This window comes from Platalea leucorodia (assembly GCF_965183815.1).
Source record: "Platalea leucorodia genome assembly, chromosome: 20".
Classification (NCBI taxonomy): Eukaryota; Metazoa; Chordata; class Aves; order Pelecaniformes; family Threskiornithidae; genus Platalea; species Platalea leucorodia.
In genome coordinates, this window is record NC_138842.1 from 5,332,527 (window position 1) to 5,353,665 (window position 21,139).

Below are 21,139 nucleotides of genomic sequence, written 5' to 3' on the forward strand. Positions count from 1 at the left end.
ATCCCCAGACTCCTTACGGTAGAGCACTGGCAGCCCAAGCTGTCAGCGCTGAAATGTATGCATGGCTTTCACGGGACTGATTTCCCTTTAACAGAGAGAAAAAACACTTTGGTGTTCTTTCTTATTACCCTGTTGACACAACATTGGTTTTATTTTGTTCCTACGCGGGCCAGCACAGATGAACATTGCCTTGCTAACACTCCGTAAAAAAACATCTACCCGCATGCTCTGAATGGCTTGTTTGGTTCTTTTAATGCATTCCGGAGAGAGCTTTGTCTCTGTTTGGTTTTCCTTCCCCCCCTACTTCTGTATCTGTTTCAGTGAGATAAAGAACTCCATTACATTCAGAGGCTACACCCTTTTACTAACAATCCTCATGTTTTTTGCACAGCTTACCTGTGCTATTTAGTTGCTACAAGGCAGACAGAGCATTCTTTAGCTGGTAACTGGCACCAGCATGCTACATTTTGATTTAAAATATATTTCAGTTGCTGCTTTCTATAGTTACAGATCAACTGGATATACCAGATGTCCGTGTTAACCTCCGCTGGGTCAGTGCTGCAAGTGTGAGAAAGTGACCGGTGTATCCCCTGGCCTACATTAAAGAGCATTTCAACGGAGACGGGACAAGTCAGGGGATTGTTAACACAATATAGTCTGCCTCCTCTAGGGGCTGGTTTGAATTCAGCCCCAGCTAGCGGTGATTGAATGCGCCTATCATCTGTTGGCTGCCTCATTGTTCAAGTGAAATAAGTTTCACGGGTCTCAATCCGCTCCTCCCTGGCAGATTAGTATCTGCTTGCCGAAGCTTTTAGTAGCTTGGCCATCCTGGGTGACCCCTCCCTGGCAGGCTCCCCTCTTTCCCACTGCTGCCTCCCCCGGGATTAAACAGGCCATGGGAACTGGAGTCACCTCTCGACTTGCTTCCTCCCTGTCTGGTCACACAGGTACTACCAAGGGTACTCATCCATCCTGGAGCTAGTTCACGCACGCCGAACAGGTGCCACCCCAGAAACATGTCCAGGTTAGGTGACAGAGCAATCCCAATCCAATTTCATTATTTTCATACTTTTAGAGCCGGACCTGATCAACCTCAGCAAGAAAAACATCCTCAGTATCTGAAAAAATTCCAGTCGCAATCCTTCCCTCATTACTCACGCTTCTAATGCACCACAAATAAATCTCGCCCACGGTCAAGGGGGGCACTTACCAGGGTCCGAGCAGGTTCAGGGGTTTGTCCATAGTGAGGCCAGAAGGGAACCACTGTTAATGTCCAGAATACAAGCCACAGACTCCCCTAATTTCACTCCCATCTGATCTGGAGCAGATCTTTCAGGAGAGAAAAAAAAAAAAAAAAAAAAATTGCATGTACTCTTTAAAAATTACCTGAGACGGAGAATCAAACACAGTCTGTGAAAAATCTGTTAGTTACTCACTATGTTAATCAAAAAAAAAAAAAAAAAAAAAAAAAAAGCGGGCCTCATTTTAGTCAGAGTGAGGCACCCAAACCCAATTTATTCCCAGCCCACACTAAGGACGTTCAGCAGATCTCACTGCGCCCAGGGGAGCAGCATCACTGTCACACATGGGGACAGGGACCCACCGAGATCATGGAATTTCTCCGGGTCGCACACGGAGGTAATGGCAGCAGCAGAGGAAGGAGCATCTAGTAGACTGCTGCTTATCAGAATAGTTTTCCTTATATTTAAATCAGCAGACTTTTTAGGGGGAGGGTGGGGGAGAGGATTTGAAACATACGCAATTTTCTACTTCTTTTCTGTAGCTTTTTGATCCTTTTCCTTCTGGGTTTGGCAACCGCAACTTTCTTCATCCTTGGAGATTATTCAGTTCCTCGGAGAGACTTCAATTTTCTCACAAATCTCTCTTCCTTTCACTTAATTTAAACATTTTTGGCCAATTTCATGATTTAATAATGAGAAATAAAATTGGAGATTTACTAAGTGTTGAGAGAAGACCTTTCATTTCATCTGGGGATTAAGAGGGGAGTTAAAGGTGTGAAGCCTGTTAGCCACGCTGGCCTAACCTGAGCTCCAGCGTGCTAAAGAGCCCAATCCCGAGAGATACTGAGCGCTGCCTGCTCCCGTCGAAGCCAAGGAAGTCCTGGGGACTCAGAGCAGATTGCAGATTTGGGCCCCTTAAGACACAATGCTAACGTATAAATCCACAGAAGCCCTGTCTCATAGATATTTTGCTAATAACTTTAAAGCCCGACTTCATTTAGTACTACCACCAGCTGATCAAATCCAAGCAGCTTCTCACTACACCATTAATTTAAGGTAACAATTCACTAAGATCTTTGGTTCCGCATAAGCGCTTCCCAAATCATTTCTTCGGTCTCTGTCAATTATCTGAGACTAATGCACCTTGAAGTTACCTTTTAGAGCAAACATTACTCTGCGGTCATAATTCTAAAATGTTATCAGCGGCCAAAAGATAGTAACGATGCAGCTTTCAGCTTCAGAAATTCAGACTGCACATTCAAACGTAGAAATAAAAATAAATCAGTACTGGTGCAGCCTAAAGATCTATTGGATTTTCATAATTTGGCAATTGCTAGTCATATTCACAGGACCAAATGGACCTTGAGCCTTTTATTAATTTGATTTCATTTTCTGGATGGCTACTATTAGATAAAGGCAGCTTTCTCAGGTACCGCTGCAATGGTACTGGCCATCGAATTACGTCTGGCAAATCAAATCTCACGCACTCGGGGCCAGACGCACTCAGCTGCCTGCCGTCTCGCCCTCTCCATCACGACGCAGCTTCGTTCCCAAACGTGGGCACGCGGTGCGGGATGCAGCTGAGCAGGCTCGTTCTCCTTCAGCTGACCTGCCGCACTCGGGAGACTCCCCAAACCCACCTGCGATCTGCTGTGCCAGCCCCGTCCTCTCCTCTGACCACCCAGCGTGGCATCTCACGCCTTGGGAAGTGCCACGGCACGGCCAGGGGCTCGCTGAGCCAGCCTGAGCAGCAAGAAGGGCAAACATGGGCGTGAGTTATGCCCAGTGCCCTTCTCCAGTCGGCTCTGGATCTGTCCCTGCCGCGCAGCACAGCATGGCACCCATATGCTGCCCCGTTCAGGACACATCTCATTTTGAACCATGATTTCCATTCTGTTCAGTCAGACAAACAGGGCACCAGCAGACAGAAATGAGTCCAGACATGAAAATGGCTAGGTCTTCCTCTGCCAAATGCTCTGGATTCGTAACTTGTTGTTACGATGAGACAGAAAAGTGCCACTGCTGTCTGATTTTGGAATGGGACTTTGGCTGGGAGAACAGGACAAAACAGAGCGAGAAGCTGTCTCTTCCTGTCTTGTGTGTGTAACAACTCCATTACAGGTCTGGATCTCACTCGGAGAACGATGCTGGCTGAGTATGTGGGCTGCCAGCATTCATAATAATTAACCATTAATGTTAGCAAACACTTGGCAAATCTCCACTCGCTTTTATGTGGAGCTCTCAGAGTCCTTTGCAAACATGAACAGATTAAACCTTGCCAGACCCCCTCCAGTCCTACACATTAATCCAAAGAGTTTCCTCCACTTCTATTCTCTGACAGGGTATTTAGTAAACAGAGCGAGGTTGGCAAGTACTCAGGTCACCCTCATTTTACGATGCAGAGTGAAGGCCCAGGGTGGTAAAGTGACGTTCCCAAAGCCCCACCGAGCGCTGCCGGTGCAGCAAGAGTGAGCGGTTGTGGCCTCCCACCCTGCACTCAGCCCCTCAGACCCTGCACCATCCTTCCTCTGCTTGGCAGGTCTTCAGCCCTATCTCACTGTCAAGAAAGCCTAAGCAGGAAAGGGATGCAGGCTTAGCCCAAGGTCCGACGCGGGTCGGAAAGCTGGTAGAACGATAGCTCTGCTGCTGTTCTCGCTGCTGGGAGACAACGGCCACCACAGACAGAAATACCCGTGAGCAAAGTGTGGGCCAGCCAGAGCATAGCGTCCTGTATGAGAGCATCTCCCATTGTGCCTGCTACGGCCTGGTGGTATTTTTGCCATCCAGTTCTGCCACCCGTGCTGCTGGTTTCTAACAGCTCCTTGTGGACACCATTTTGCCCAAAAAGAAACTGAAAAAAAGGGGGCTTCATTCCAGAATAACGATGCCCCCTTGAAATACAGTGTCTGCATGGGGGAATTATAACAAAACAGCTTGGTCAGAGTAACTATTACGTCTGCTAAGCCAGCAGACTTCTCCTACAAAGACACTCCCTTACAAAACTTCGTTTTTACATTCAAGGTCTAGCTACAAAAAGAAATACCCATCCATTTGACCCAGTCACATGGCCAGCAGCGTGCCGGGGCCATTTGAAACGGCCAGCAAACAAACCTTCCTCGCAGAAGAGAGCAATCTGTCTCACAGGACCTCAGAGCGCAGACACTTGGTAGCCTCCTGCTAATGTCTGGCTCCCTACCGCGTCGTGACCTCCATTTCAGCTGTCTGAGGGCTCAAGATATTGTGGCTGATCAATGGCTCGGGAATAAAACCAGGGGCTGTGTGTTCACCTCCTTGTCCCAGTTTAGTTCAGCAAGCAATAACCAGAGCATCCTCTACAGCTGTGCTCACTAACGCACAAGGGTATTTACTGTAGACTCTGGAAGAACAATCAGTTTTAGGCAGGCAGATCAGACATCTTAGTGCTCACCTGGGAATAAGAGGTCTTTTTCCTTTTCCTCCCCTAGTTCTTTCCCCTCATTTGCATTCACTTTCAGCTTCGAAATAAATTGCTTTAAATCTCAGCTCAGCAAGAGCTAAGCCTGAAAAGCCCGCAGACTACATTCATGAACACTTCCTGAGAGTTCAGGCAAAAGCCAATGTGAGACCTTTTTTCTGAGACTGAGCAACACGAGGAGGAGTATTTGGGGGATGAATAGGAAGGAGAAAGGTGCTTGGAAGGCAGAGACAGAGGAAGAGGAAAGAAGGAAGATAACAGGTTTGGAAAAGCATGGGTCTCACCCATACTGGTCTAAATTGCCTTCACCTCACCAATGTCAATGAAATTCCTGCTTACCTCAGTTACCATTTTGTCCCAAACAAAGCAGCAAGTCCTCTCTGTTCTCCACGCTTCACGCCAATTTGTATTTTTAGCAGCCACTTTGGACCAGCTCCCCAGCAGGCATAGCCCAGCCCAGCTCCCAGTTGCCTTAGAGGAGCTGAGGATGCGACTCCGCAGGAGTCCTGACAGGCCGCGAGAAGAGCCTCCGTCTGCCAGGAATGGCCCTTCTCACTGCCTTTACACTCCAACAGACATTTCCTCTCCCTTGCACCCTAAGCTCAATACAAGAGAAACCAAAAACACAAGGACCACAATAAAAACAACAGAAAGGATTAGTCTGTACAAATTGATCAAAGCATGAAAAATACTATTTCAAAACAGCCTAAGTCGAGAAACGAGAAATGTTAGGTCTTTTCCATTGTAAGAGATGCTTATTTATCACACGGGAAAGGGTACTTTTTAAAGGCAAGTGGCCAACTAGTCCCTTTGATACATGGAGATGCTTCAAGATAGGTATGATACAGAAAACCTAGGCAGAAGATATGTACCGGCTAATCTGACAGTTCTCTCTTTTACAGCCAGCTACTGTTATTTCAGTCTTTGAGAACCACCAGCTACACTGATAACCGCAGACCTAAACACAGCAAAGGAGAAAGCCTTTGTTAATTAAGCTAGCTGCCTTCATTTTCTTACTGATCTGGCCCCGGCAGAGCTTTGGGAGAGCCGCTGTTGCGCAGCCCTTTGTGCTGGTGACGGGCTGCCGCACGCCCCCCCGGGACAGCCGCACATTGGTGGCGAGGCAGGCGATCCTCATCTGCCAGCTGGAATGCTTTCTGGGATGAAATGTTGCAGTCCTGCCACAAATCAGACTATTAACTCGACTGGAGCACAGCAGATTCCCCCTTGGAGAGAAAAAAAAATCTCCCTGAAAGATGCATAAACCTGCCCATTATCCGATCCAGCTGATACGGAGCCGATTTTCCCAGTGTGGTATCAAGTTCCAGAGGAGCCTATTTACACTGAATTCATCAGTGCTACTTTGTACCCAGAAGAGTTCAGCTCTGTATTTTCGATCAGTTAGTGGCCATCAAACTCTAATGGGGTTTCTGGAACTGTGGGTGCTTTATCCTCTGTTCAGCAGGCGTTTCGGCACGCTGAGCCGCTGCTCCGCTAGCTCTTTTCAAGTTGCAGCTCCTCATTTCAGGCAGACGCGCTCTTCCCTCACGGTTAGATAGTCAGCAAGGAGAGACAAAACTCATCAGACTTGCAAGTGTCAAGTGTGAGCCCAGACTGACTTTGTACCATTTCTGGTGGCAGTTTGCAGTTCCTTTTGCAGATCACTGGCCTGATTCTACCTCCACTTATGCCTCTAGGTCATCGGGGCTATTTCCCTTGCTTTGGAGCGGTGCCTCACTGGCAGGCTCTCCTCCTGATGGGCAGCACTACGTTTTTCCCTCTAGTCAAAGCCATATAGTCAAAGCCACCATCAGAAATTTCATCACCTTCATTGGATACACAAGTGAAGTAGAGGAGAGAAAGATGTATCTTGCAGGTAATTAATCTCAGAGCTAAATGAAACAAAAGCCGAGGGAGGGGACTTTGGTCACTCATGACAGCCTTTTCATAGCCAAATTGTGACGGCTTCACCCCAAACCTAACACCAAAGCAGCCCATCTTTGCTCTTTGCTCTTTCATAAGTTTAGAAACCAGTCATCAACCAGCGCCCACCAAGGAGACCTCACCCACAGATCCCTTCCTTTTCCCAAGGGATGGATGTCTTTACCATTCAGGGTCATCACCCAAGAACCATCAAAACCAGCTACCCACACTCCTGTGTCTAGCCCAGCTACCCTGTGCCCACAGCTGCCGTTACCAGTGCTCTAGGTATCTCCACCAGCTTACGTATGACTGCTAGGACTCACATCCCTTCCAGACCCTTTCTGTAACTCAGAATCTCTGAAAAAAAAAGCAAAGCAAAACGATAGCTATTCCCTTTGCCTCTTCCTCCACCTTTTGGGTCACTTACCTGGTGAGGTACTTGGGGCTCAAAGAGAGAAACAGACTTGGCAGGGCATAAGGAGGGAAGATTTTTGTGGATCTGAAATGGTTAAAAAGACTTCTGCCTCAGGACCACTAAAGTCCAAAGGGTTCAGTCTCTATTTTATAATTTATAGCTCACAATCTCTCTTCCCAAAGTCCTTGGGGCTCTCACGGTTCACAGAACAACCCTTTTCTATTTTACTTATGCCACTCAGTTCAGTAAATGCCCCGAGGCTAGTCCAAGCCTTGTTAATACCTTCACCCATGCAACCTCTGGGGAGAACATAGCTTTTTATCATTAGGTGAAAATGGAACTGCCTGGAAGAACAACACAAACATGGGTGTTAGTGCACGAGGAGAGATCCCAGGCCTTTTAGCTAGGAACCTGCCAGACTTCTGTTGACCCAGCCAGGGTTGGAGAATTGGCTGTCACTGCAGGGAGAGAGGTGAGCCCTCAGCCCCACTGCCGGGCTCCCAAAACAGAGGGGCAGCAGGAGGATCAAACAAAACAGAGGGGATAAAGCAAAGTATTACATTTTAATTGATCTAATCTTTGGCTCCCAGTGGAATTTGCAGAGATATCTTACTAGAATTACTCAAGTTTTATCAGGAGATAGCAATACTGGGAAAATGCCTTTTGGACGGCAAACCACTCCAGATCTTGAACTACATTAGCATTGGGACTGGCTGAGCAAAAGAGCCCCCACGATAGTTTCAAAGATGAAAGCAAAAGCTGGGGAGAGAGAGAACATGTGAGCTGTAAACCCTCCTGGGCACAGAAATGCACACAAGTACACACCCAGGCATATGCATAATGCTGTCTGCTGTCAGGTCCCTCCAGTGTAAAACCTGTAAGTATTTACCGGCGAGCAGAAAATACGGGACCTACAGAGACACTAGCAAAGGCATGCAGATGACAGCAGCTTTTATCCATCCACTCCTCTTCTGAGGTCCATATCCACTCTGAGTGCAAACACTCTGAACATTTAAAAAAAAAAAAAAAAATAAAAAAAGAGAGAAGAGGGACATGAAAAAAATCTCCTTAAAATACAGACCCAGATATAAAATACGATACAGGTGGAGCAAGCTAACAGGAGAGATAAAAAGCAAAGACAGTGAGAAACCAGGTGGTTTCTCATAATTTTTTTCCTGACATCCGCTGTCTGAGCAGATGACTGCAAGATCTTTGGAGAAGCGGAGGAATAATGTCTGGCTCTGTCAAGATCCCTCTTTATTCACTGCGGTGAAGGGGTGAAAAAACATCAGGTCTGATAAATGATTCATGGAGCCTTTTCTTCTGCTAATCTGTAAATAAATTTTAAAAAGCAGCTTCTTTTTGATGAATATATTCTGCTGCTCGTAAAAACATGTCGGCCTTTAAAAACAACACAGGCCCACTCAGATGTCTCTAGTGTTGCTGTCAGTACTTTGAAAGCCCAAGCCTGGCTCCTTGCAGAGTGCAGGGATGGAGGTTTTGCTGACTTACCTCAGCTGAGGATCTGCCACTCTGATCCCATGGCACCGGATTCCTGGACTCTGGTGAAGCCTTACCTCATCTCATACTCGCACCTTCACCGCTCTGTTTAGTCAGGGAGAGGGTAACATCCCACACATTTACAGATATGAAGGTCAGAAAGGACCTTTATGAACATCTCATATGCCATCCTGCATAACAAGCTCCGAATCCTCTCCTCCTCGTTGCATGAGCATTCTCTGAGCGTGCACATTTTACGGTCGCTGTGTGGCAGACACTTCTTTTCACACGCTGCTGGAAACAACAGAACAACCCTAACGTGCCCATCACCATGGCATCGCACCCCATTCCCTGTACATCTTTCTCAGGAACACCTGGTGGAGGCAGGCTCCTGCCTGCGATAACACGATGGATGTGACCTGCTGTACCTAACCCCCAGCCCCTGCTCAACCAGGCTCCAACCAGCAGGTCTGGGAAGGCTGTAACTGCTGTGGTCCACATCGCATGGAAACCTGGGGCTCCTGGACAGACTGCACTGCTGTTATAGTTATGGGTTCCTTCCCCCCTTACCACCACATATCTTGGGCTTTCTTTTTTTGGCCTTTTCTTTTTTTCTCCCATTTCCATTCAGCTACAGATAATGGCAACACCACGGGTATGGACACACTCAGGCAGCAGAGATCTGCAACAGCCAAAGCACTCCTCCCTTTCAGCTGGGGAGTTGCTGGGTTTCTCCCTGAGCAGACGGGTCTCGAACTGTCTCACAACTTTTCTGAGTGTGGACAGGGAAGGAAAGAGGAAAAAAAGCATGATTATACAAGGACATCTTTTATTTCAGTACATTCAAGACAAAAAGAAAAGAAAACAATTCAAGAACAGGATGTACCTTCACTCAAGGCTTAATCTCCCCTGCCCCTCTCCATTGTCATCTCTTTCCTTTCACAATCAGAAATTGCATAGAATTTGTTTTTCAATCAGAAAATTAAACTCGTCAATGTAAAACCCACGTCTGTACCAAGCAGAGGGTGAGCTGCTGCTGTTGCTAGGGAAGTAAATATTTTCCTTACATCAGATCCTGGGCTAATGGTTTTCTCAAATGCTGTGCGGCATTGTCACTGCTAGATATGGGCTGTAAGCCACCCTTGAAGCTGAGGGTGCTCCGTGGGTCACGGACAAGGGGAGCTCACAAGCCTGGGGCAGAGCTCAGAGTCACTTGTTTGGGATTGTGCAGAGCATGGGCCACAGATGCTCTGGGGAGCGACAGTGGGCAGCAAATATCACCTCCCTCCGCTGGTGGGAAAGGGCAGCCTTCCCCAGCGCTCCCTGCTCTCGCCTGCTCCCGTCTCACCTTCCTCAAAAGGCTCCCCCACCCGCATCCCAAAAACAGAAAGGAAAAAAAGCAAAAGATAACCCCAGAACTAAACAAAAGACACAGAACCCCTGAAATTCCAGGCGTTTCAAGGCCTCTTTGAGTTCACTGTGTTCGTTGGTTGGTTTTTGGCATTTTAATATATATATATCTATGTATATATATATATATTTTATATATATATATGTATTTTAACTCCTCAGATGGACTTTCAGCAAATGCTGCTTCTCACAGGGAGCGTGTCCCATCCCATCCTTCCCTTCTTCCCTCAGTCCACCTGCCACACTCCGAAAAGGAAGAAGAGTTCAGCACCTGAAACCCGGTGCCTTGGAGACTAGGTCCTGACATACCCAAAATAAACCAAACCAAAATAATGACTCCTTCCCCTTCCCATCCCTTATCCATGTCAAATAAAAAGACCCTCCCCCCACCCTTTGAGAACATCCCCCGGTAAGTCTACGTGATGGGGAGATGGCACCAGCGTTCCTTCTCCTGGCCTGGGGTGGAGATGTTCCAAGAACCGCTCTCGCCCCTAGGTGGGCAATATCTGCTACACCAGTTACCCACCATGTCCCTCCTTCCCGCCTCAGAGCCGCACGGTGGCACGGAGACAACTGCTGGAGACGGGCCAGCCAGAGGACCTCGCTCCTGCTGCATCAGGCTTCAGCGAGACACATGTCCTCTCGGACGCCGAAACCAAAGCCGATCCTCTGGCCAGGCCTGTGCGTCAGCCCAAAGGTCCGCCTTGCTCTGGAGAAGCTGGGTAACTGCTTTTAATTTAAAAACAAGTTGACATTGTACAAGTCCATGTTCTGTAAAATGGAACAGGACCCTCTCGGCCCACCCCAATGCCCCCTGCCCCAGCGTTACTCGGGCTCGCTGCTGTTGGTGGTCTTCTCCCACTCCAAGCTCTCCTCGCTCTGCGCGGGCGAGCCTGCAGACGGCCGTGCCCGGAGGCCCTGAAACCTGCGGCACTCAGGGCACACACGGATGTGCGTGCACCCTCGGGCGACCAGGGCGGCTTCTTGTGCCAGTCTTTGTGCCAGGGGATCTGGCTCGCCCCCACTGCACAGCTTCCCGTTGCTGAGCGTGGTTGTGCTGCGGGCTCGGCGTTCCTCCGGGATAACGGGGCGAGTCCGTATCATTCCCCCTCGCCTCCGATGAGGGTGGAAACTGTCCTTGCAGAGAATGATGTTGCGCAGCTCCGTCACCATTTCTTGGCACACCGACACCTGGAAGGCAGACCCGAGACATACTGCTCACCTAAGTAAGCTGCGAGCCCAGCAGCGCTGCGTCTGCTCTGGATTCTGATGCCAAAGCATTACGGACTCGGTGGTTAATCTGGCCGCTGGCTTTCGACATCAATGCTCGGACATTTACACTTGATTTAGCCCAACAGATTCCGCCTCTTGTCAGAGACCCTCCTGTGTTCTGGATCCCCAAATCAACACGAGACCCAAACCTATTGCAGGTAGAAATCCTCAGGTGATCCTGTCTCCAGGAAAGGTACCTGGACGTTGTACATATCCTTGATCCCTTCAAAAGCCCTTGGAGCATCCCTACAGCCTTGATCTCAGTAGGAGTGCATGAAAAACTCGTGCATTTTAGACCCTGCCCAATGCACCTAGCCTTCGCGTGCGTTTGAGGTCTCATTACTAGGAACGCTCATCTCGGCTGGGTGCATCACTTGCTCCAGAGCACTGCACTGCTGAGCACCCTGCAGACAGCAATAAACACACACTATCCCCTCAGGACACTTTCAGGTCCTACCTCTGACTGATCAGAGTGCCGAAGGCTCCACAAAAATTCCAGCATTGCCATAAAAATTGCTACGATTAAGCCACAGATGAGAACCACGAAGATTCCACCAATATTCTCCATTCCCAGGCCTAAAATAAAGCAGAAGAGACAATGCTGTGGAGAGGCAGACACAACATAAATTGCAAGCATTGCTATACAGAAATCCCCACTCTTTGCTGTTTAGTCGGCATTGCATATACCCAGCCAGGGACCAAAACCACATAGCCAGCACTGTCCTATTAATAGCTAACCGCATGACTCAGATGGCAGACTGAATGACTTGCAATAACTGCACGATCGAAGACACGTTCTCAGAAATGATGATTTTGCAGATAAACAGCAAGTACATTGGAGGGAAGTACAAAGCAATTTGTGGACAAACTGAAAACAGGAGAAAAAATGAGAGATCAATCGGGCACATTAATCCCTGCAAATTATTCACCCAGGCCTAGTTGCTTTGAACTTTGCAAAGGAAGATGAGCAATGTTGTTAAAGAAGCAGAGATGAAGACGACAAGAAAGGGCTTTAAAGGAAGCTGGCACCAAGAAAAGCTCCTTTGATTGCACTACAAAGCGCTGGCGAAAAACGATTACAGCTGCTTGTATTGCAGTAGCAAGGAGAGGTTCCAAACAAGACCAGGACCCAACACTGTTTCACAGTATACAGTGACCAAATGGGGTCCCTGCCACCCCGGCGTACCTGGTTACAGGCTGGGTGCTCTCTGCCCAGCACCGTCTGGCCCACGAGTAGGAAACAGACCCTTCCATGGGGCGGCTCATCTCACCTCCCTTGGACAACTCACTTACAATGGGATGACCACCATCTCTACTGATCGTAGGAGCCATTCAGCCACCTCGGCCTGAATGCCGCACATGCGGACAGCTTCGCTTAGGGGAGGGACTAAATCGCACGCATGGCAGCTGCCAGCCCTGTCCTACATAGCTTGCACTCCAGAAAGCTCACCAGCTGGAAGGAAAATCCACCCCTCAAGAACCTGGCCTAAGCTTTCCGCGTACCGAGGCTGTCACCTCGCTTCCCACCACAACCCCTGTCCCCAAAACGGCAGCCTGTGCCTCCGCCCGGCCCTGCAGAACAGGACCACGAGAGGAGCCGGGGAGCAGTGCCAGCCTCAGCACACGCTGTCCGAGAAACGCCTCCTCTCTCCTGTGCTTGTTGGTTTTGGGTCTCAAGTGGACTGGGCCCCTGATTGGATTGATTACTAAGAAGCATGCGGTGCTTTGCACCGAGGTGAGTGTATGAGGCCATTACTCAACAAGAACATCTATAAAAATCTTCCTCTCCCCTCTGTAGCATTAAATCAAAGTGTAAGAATCAATGATTTATTGACTTAATCTCTGCGTGGCTTTTAGACATAAAATCTCACCAAAATCCTTGTAAATCGCTGATCTGTTTTGTTCTAAAACTTAGGAGGTCACATTTCTCCCTCTTCCTCCGTCATTCTTTTGGCATTGCCTCCGGAGCAATCTAGTGACTCTGTAAATCAGCCCTTCGCAGAGATGTTTCCACTAAGACAGCAATTGCAGGGCAGAAAACACATCCCATAATCACAGTTTAGACCCAAGATAAAGGCCATCCTCTCCTCTCAGCAGCTCTCAAGTTTTAATTTAGGGCCAGTACCTCTCTCTACATCTTTCTGTCCTTCTACCTGGGTGCCACCTCAGACACCCATTCCCAAGCTCACCTGAGAGGTAGGTATTTGCTTCCTCCATATACACATACCAGCAGGCTACAGCCTTCCTCATTTCCCAAACTGAGAAAATGAGCCGTGACAGAGGGCACAAAACAGCAGAAAAACTTGTCCAGGGTGACAGAGCACACCAGGTAGTGCCAGACACAGCCCAGGAGCCTGCTTTCCCTGCTGCCTCCTTCCAAAGCCATCTCAAAACAGCCCACAGACTAGATTCCACTTCAGAGTTGCCTTTTGCACAGTCCACGGAGGAAAAGACACCCATGTGCCTGCTCACCTTCGAAAGTAACTTCTTTAATAGCTTATCGCCTTGCCCTGAGGCCTGATGTCTCACACCGGGCCAACACCTTCTGCTTCAAGACTGCCCAACGGGGAGCACTGGCTTGCAGTCCCCACGGGGTCTCATCCAGCCTAGCTCACGAACTGCACAGACACACACACCTACAGCTGCTGCATTGTCAGGAAAAAAAAAGAGCTGTCATGGACCCGGCTTGGCTCTCCATCTCTCTCCTCAGAAAGGTCAGAAGACTGTCCTTTCAACTGGGGGTCCTGCTGGCCTCCCAGAAAACGCTTGCTGAGGAAAGGGTGACTGCCAAAACTAAAAAATGCAGCAACTGCGTTAAGCTGGCAACTGCTCTCACACTGGGACATCAGCCTAATGTGGTAGCTTTTACGGCAATTTGCATAGCATTACCCAAAAGAATTTGCTCCTCGGTTTACAGATGTACTAATAAAGTCCTTGTGTCCCTTCCCGCGGCTGTTTAAAAGGCGTTTTCACTTAGAGCCATTAACCAGTGGGCCTGTGGTGGAGATCCATCTCCCTTGAAGGAACCCAGGATTTTGGTCTGATCCCTTTAGCCATCCATTTTCCCATGTAATGCTGCAGACATTCATTAGAAGCTAATTTACCCTCCATATGCCTCCAATATTTGTCATTTGGTTGTTCCTGCTATCTCTGCCCCAGGCAAAAACACACAGCATGAGGCACAGCAGAGCTGTTTGGCTTTCTCCTTGAATTGTGAAGGAAGGAATCTCAGGTCAGAAGAAGGGGAAAAAGTAATTCTCAGGCAGAAAACCTGGCAGCGCTCATGTGCAGATGGACGTTCATCCTTGCACCGCTGGCAAGGATGCTTCTACTGCCTGGTCCCTTCAGCACGCTACCGGCGAGCGGCGTGGCTTACCTTTGGCTCTGTGGTCCTCCTCTTTGGGGCACTTCCCTCCTTCCCACCACTTCCGCTTCAGGATTTCCAGGCGGTTGCTCTCTTGCAGCTGGAGAATGGCCAGGTCAAACTCGTCACGAAACGCAGAGCCTGCAACGCCAAGAGGTACGTGGTAAGGTACCGCCTCGGCCAGCCTTCCTCCCCACTCATCCCCGCCACGATGCCCTGCCAGTGTGCCCAACTACAAAAGCTTGCCTCTGAACAGTCTGGAAGGGACTTCAGTCCATGTAAGCCCTTGAAACCTGCAGCCTCCCTGCTGGGACTGTCACCTGGTTAATGGCATTTGCACATGGTAATTTCGCCTGTCCGCCAAGACCCACATAGGCCGTTTAAAGAGGTCCTTTACTAGGGGGAGCTTTGGCTTCAGGGGCAGGGTCTGAAGAGGCAATTCAGGATCGCACCACGGCTCCTCCAGACCACTGAGGTCCCTCTCCTGTCATTCTGCCTCCAACTTCAACCTTGCTCTAACACTCCTTCCCTCAAACTGGTGCACTGCAACAGCAGCAAGTTCAACCTACACGCAAGCCCAAATGTTCTTGGTAGAGGAGGCTCACTTCTGCGCTCCGTACCGATCTCTACTGCAGTCTCGATGGTGTCTGCTACCAGAGACCCCGAAGAAGGGCCGTGGGAAAGACCGCAGATCTCCTGGTAACTCTGCACTACTGTCCCAGCGAGCAGCTTTCTGCTCTTCTTATCTGCTACAGTTTCACTGTTTAACAAGACAATGTCAGAACAAATTTAGTCCTGAAAGTAAGGATTTGTACTCACGATCAGGTTACTGTGACTTTACAAGCTTACGCATGTTAGCTAAACTATAGTGACTGTTTGTGTGATGGTTCTTATGTAATTCGCCTTAACTTTGTATTGCTAAGTGCAGGTGCTTAAAGGTCAGGAACAAGGCTTCCCGAGCCTGCGAGACTGGCCGAAAGATCAGTTGATTGCTTGGAATAACAACTACTACATCTGTTTTCTGTGCTGCCCTGGGAGATGACGTTCTCTTGCTAGCTCTCATATTTGAAAGACAAAAACCCTGCATTTGTTAAACCTGATTATTAGCCGAGATAGTCACTGAATTGCCCAATTCTCTGTCCTGGAGCTTTAAGAACCACCAGCTGTTAAGAAACTTGTGCTAAAACTACAAGAATTGCAACAGCATTACTTTTAACAGCACTTCTGATATAAAACAAGGAGCACAAAACGATTCAAAAACACTGGTTCAAAAGGGAAACAGTCAGCAAAGAGCATATATGCAGAAAATAAGCAGCAATTTTGAAACATCTTTCACATGAATTATTTAAAGAGCCGCAGTCGCGTGTCACATGGCTCTGGACCAGAGCAGGGTCTTGTACATCTGGCTCTGAGCATGCACCTTGGGCAATTGCAATGTATTTGATTTTCCTCCTGAGATAAAAATGACCCTGGGCAGAGCTGTGAAACGTGACATTGGCTTTAGAGCCGGTTCAGCCTTTCAAATGCTCCGGTCCTCTGCCAACAGCTGAGAAGGACTAGAATTTTTCTTCACTGCCTACCGACGGGCATGCCAATCCCGTAGCCCTTGGTGTCCAGAAGGCCCCCGACCTGCGTGAGGTTGCAATTGCGCTGACGATAATACTCGTTCATGGTGGACTCCAGCAGGAAGGCGTAATTGGAGTTCAGCACGCGCGCAATCCCTTCCTCCGTGCTCTTCACAAAGACGCTTGGCTGCTTGGAGTACATGTAGTTCCACATCCGCTGGTACGTCTGGTAGCGGGAGTTCTGCAGGAGAAAGGAGGCAAGCGCAGCTAAAGTGGGAGCATCTCGCTGTAACATAAACCCCAAATGAGATGCCGCTATGAAAAGGCCACAATGGGGAAAGGAGTCAAAGCAGATTTGGTGCCAGATTCAAAACGGATTTAGATGCCTAACCTCCATTTATGCCAATGAGATTTAGAGGCCCGAATATCTTGGTGAATTTGAGACTTTGTTGACAAAGCTGGGCATGAAACGCATACCTAATTCCAATAGGTTCCAGCAAAGCTCTTTGCATAAATTCAATTTTGGAAAAGTACATAGTTTCCATAACAGTATATCAAAAATACACAAAAAAGCCAGAAGAAATAGCTCGTGTGTGGCTAATTTAAACCACCCAATGCTCCCTGTACAGCTACACCCTATCGTCTGTCACTGTAACCTTGTGCTTAACAGTTCACCAGCATCAGAGCCGGACACTGTCACCTTGAGAAGGGCACTGAGGGCTGGGGGCAGAGCCAAAGCTCTTTGGAGTTTGTTGCTCCCTGAGTCCAGATTTTGGTTCACCCCCTCGTAAGGCAAATCAAAGTACCTGCTTAAGAGAACTGGAATCTTTTCGTTGACTGCTGTAAACTAAAGCTCAACCATCCCCAAATCCTCAGACTTTGCTGGTGGTTGGACCCACCTTGGTTTGACTGAGAGACAAGCTGACTACCGTTAATTTCTCTTGCCTGTGCTGAGGAAAGAGCGAAAACTGCTTGCACAAAGACTGAAGATAAACACGCTCTGGTCGACATTAGGAGTTTCTGAATTTGCCCCTTTCCCCTCACCCTTGCATTTCTGCAGCACACGGAATCCCTTACACCACCTCCCTCCCCTCCCGGCCACCGCAGCAGGTACGGGACGTGCTGCCTGGCACTCCGTGCCATCGCACTTTCAAGGACTCATTTTCTGTGGCTGGCAAGCGATGCCGGGGAGCCTCAGGGAATCTGCTGCTGACCTAGTTAACTCTCCTCGTCTGTCCAGCTCTGTCCTCTTGGGTGCAGTCACTTGGGCAAGGGACAGACAAACAGGGTGTGTGTTTGTTCCTGATGCGCTGCACTTTTAAACCTTAATCCTGTGTGTTAGCGTCAGGGGAAACTGCTGCCAGGACAAGGCTAGGTGCTTCAGCAGTGGACACACGTCTCGCGCAGCCAGGAGCTATGGGCTGGTGAAGACAGCCTCAGCCATGCCTGCTTAATCCATTGCTGCGTTTGACCCACCATCGTTACACCAGAGGCAAAGGGATCCCAACACAGTTTAAAGCGTTGCAAATGGTACAAGAACATCTTTTGCTAATTTCTTCCCTGATACCAGTGACTCCAGCACCCACCAGGCAGTGCAGAGCCACAGTCAGGGTTTTATAACTTGAAAGCTTTCTTGAAAAGAACTAAGTGAGTGCCTCGTATACAACCACCTTAGTCACTTGGGCTCTGTTCAGCTCATTTTAGATGTAACGTTCTGCTTAAAAGTAGCTTTTTGCCAAACCCTGAAGGGTGTAAAGTTGGGCTGAAAAGCTCAGGCTCACTCGAGAGATTTCTCAGGCTTACCAATTCAGTTCAGACTCAGAGGAGGGAAAAAGCAAGAAAAGCTTTCTCTCCTCTTGGAATTTCAACAAGTAATAAATAAATAATCCTCAAGCAGTTCTTTGTGCATTCAGAGCACTGCAGAAAAGATTCACTCATTTATTTCCCTTACGAATACAGCAGGGAAGATAAAAATTAAATTGGGCTAAATGGCACGCATACGTTTGCATACACTTGACTGACTTGTTTTCAGTGCCACTGACAACATACAGACTCCAGCACTTTTACATACGCTAGCCTACCTGGGGCTTGCAAACGCTTCTTTGCTTACCCAACCTGAGGGACTCTCATGTAGAAGCTAAGATCACATCAAAACCACAGAGAGACCCACGGAAATCTGACTGCAAATGCTCATCTGCTGAAGACCGTGTTGTCATCACTGTGACACAGGGATGTGCACCACGTTTTTTGTGACACTCCGAGCGCTAAGTTGCTTTCCAAGTCCTGGCAGGAAAGTCTGCTCCTCCAGGGTCCAGCACAGATGTCCTGACCCTGGTGCTCCAGCAGCCCAAGAGCATGCGGCTGCTGTGTTACAAAATCCTGCCTTCCCTATCCTCCGCCATGCCTCCCCCACCACTCATCCCACTGTGGACCTAGCCCAGTCCTGTGCAACCAAGCAGCCAGGGGTCTCTCCAAAGGTCCCCTCCGTGCCAGAAACTGGAATGAAACAGGCATGACAGGCTGGGGTGACATCCGAATCTGATTAAAGGGTGCCCTCTGCACCCCCTGCCCCAGTTAGCAAAAGAATGGGGTTTACTTGGAAGAAGGTCATGCTGGAGCCACCGTGAATGGTGCCGTACTCGATGGCTGTCTGGTCAGCCAGGTCATCTACGGATTCGATGGGGACGTCCATCCGCTGCACGGTGAGGAAGGCTGCCAGATTGGCCGTGTAGGAGGAGATGATGATCAAGGTGAATGCCCACCTAGGGAAAGGGGAAGTGAAGACGGTGACCTGAGATTTCCCCATGGACTGAACCTGATCTCCATCCCCACCCTCTGCCTCTCCATCTGCTTCGGCCCAGAAAAGACCCACAGAGAAGCCTTCCTTAAGAGGAGGGCTGACCTCCTTACCAGACTCCACTGACACAGCGTGTGGATAATGCTTGGGGGGCAATGGTGGAGCCTTGCTGCATGAATCCCCCAACTGGAAACCACAAGCTGTTGCCGAGAGAGTACTGATTCACGAGGAGATTGCATCTGCCTTGTGAGCAGGGGTGGGGGCTGTACCACTCGTACGGTGTCAATCTAAAATGACAAGAGACAGGTAGCTCAGGTAATTCACTGGGAAATGGGGCACTTTGGAGAAAAAAAGCAAAATAAGAAAAGCTGTGAAGCCCTAACTCTCCTGGAGGCAGATTTTTCTGAGGAGGAAACTCTTTGCTGTCAATTGATGCCCAGGGCTCAGAGCTGTGTGAAATGCTTGCTCTAAGACTCAGAAGCCAGAGGCTTTCTTGTAAAGATTTGCAGAAGTTTTGAGAGGCTGTGCTGAAAATCCGGGCACGGGCTGCAGGGAGGCTGGAGCCCTGTGTGCGAATTCGTACCACAGACAACCACAACATTAATTCCAGATGTGCATGGATTTGATGTGAAATTGAAATCAAACACCTTTGGCTGTGTTCCCTGCTGGAGAATGAGCATCAATGGGAAGTTCAAAAGTGAAGTGAGACCTGACTGCATGACACCATCAAGAAAAATAACTGTATTGGTGCAAATGGTTGCTCTGAGAAGGCCTGATTGCCCCAGCAAGGTCTAGGTCCCAGGGCTACTTCGAAGCCAAGTGCTGGTGTTTCAAAGCATCACATACTTTCAGTGCTCACGGGGACAGGACAGAGGTGGGAATCTGAAATAACTGACAGCCTGTCACTGAAGTGACTGTAGCCTAGCTCTCTTTTTTTGCTGTTTCCAATCCTTAGCTCCCTGGTTGCTAAGACAGTCTTCTAATTCCTATGCTGCAGTTTATTATATTGCTAATGGTTAACAAAGCTGGTGCCTGGGAGGGTCATTCTGGGGATACTGCCAATACAGCTGTAGGGCTCTGCCAGCTTATGCAGCATTTAACCAAAATGAGGTGTTTACTTTCGTTTCTGCATCTCCTACCTCATGGTGATGCCAGCGAGGTGGAGCTTATTTCTTGAAGACTTTCTATGGTTTGAGCACTAGCAGTAAAAAACACTGCTCTGGGAGAGTCTTCTGCAATTCACAGGGTCAAAAGCTCCTTTACTGCTGAGCAAGGCAGAGAGCAGCTTCCAAACCTCCATCTCCAATGGGAAGCTGCGTAAAGGCATCTTTTTGGAGAATCATGTTTAAAACATGAGGAGGGGGCTACAGGGGCACCAAATCTCAGTCTGCGGAGAGCATCGGGCTGCATTATTCAATGGTTTCTTCAGAACTATGTTTCTGAGGCTGTAATGGCATTCGAAGAAACCACTGAAGCCCTGTCAGGATGACAACTTTAGCCATGCTAAGGGACTGAGTAACAGCACAGTTCCAATTTTTGTAATGAGAATTGCGTATTAACCGTGTCCCGAAACAGCCTTCAAGCCCTGAGCGCATCTTTGGCACACATTGCCAGGACACAGTTCGACTATGTCTGAAAAGGCCCATCTATGCCGCCAACCATAAGCAGTTTGTTAGGAGGTCAGGGAAAACAGCAATGGAGCGCAGACCCTGGGCCTCGACAGGAGACATGCTGCAGACACGCACTCAGTGATATATTTTAAGGCTGATTTAAATTAGTCATAGGGAAATGAAACTGAGAGCTGTCAAGCGAGGCTCTGCACATCAACCAACAGGCTTTTGAAAGATATTAATGAACTTCTTTTTTCTGTACACACTGGGTTTTACAAGGCCAGAGGAACCAAACATCACTACTGGAATTTGCATTAATACCTCTGAATGCATTTGCCGGCACCTACCAGCCTCCACCCTCCTGTTCAAAGACAAGCGGTTGGTTTATCTGTTGCAGATCAAGAGTCTACAAGGAGCAGCACCCTTTGCAGCACCAGCCCTACTCCCAAACCTCCTCCCACCCTTCCCACGCAGCTCTCGGCACTGGCACCCACCGCTGTGGCCAAGCGCGCTCCCAAATCACCCACGCCACTCCTGCCCGCCCTGTCCCAGCCATGCCAACGGCCATCCCAGGGCTGCCATATGCAT

At 48.8% G+C, this 21,139-nt stretch overlaps 1 protein-coding gene across 1 annotated transcript in view; it reads right to left on the reverse strand.

The window, feature by feature from the left end:
• Positions 1–10,768: 10,768 nt before the first annotated feature.
• GRIK4 (glutamate ionotropic receptor kainate type subunit 4) overlaps positions 10,769–21,139 on the reverse strand; it is a gene marked incomplete at its 3' end in the record, with an annotated part of 137,855 nt that continues 127,484 nt past the window's right edge. Inside the window, exons 14-19 of the mRNA XM_082330578.1 lie at positions 19,055–19,228; positions 18,741–18,906; positions 16,160–16,385; positions 14,592–14,720; positions 11,673–11,791; positions 10,769–11,134 (exon numbers count right to left, since the gene is read on the reverse strand). Coding sequence (XP_082186704.1) covers positions 10,769–11,134; positions 11,673–11,791; positions 14,592–14,720; positions 16,160–16,385; positions 18,741–18,906; positions 19,055–19,228 — 1,180 coding nt within the window. The remainder of the gene's footprint in view (positions 11,135–11,672; positions 11,792–14,591; positions 14,721–16,159; positions 16,386–18,740; positions 18,907–19,054; positions 19,229–21,139) is intronic.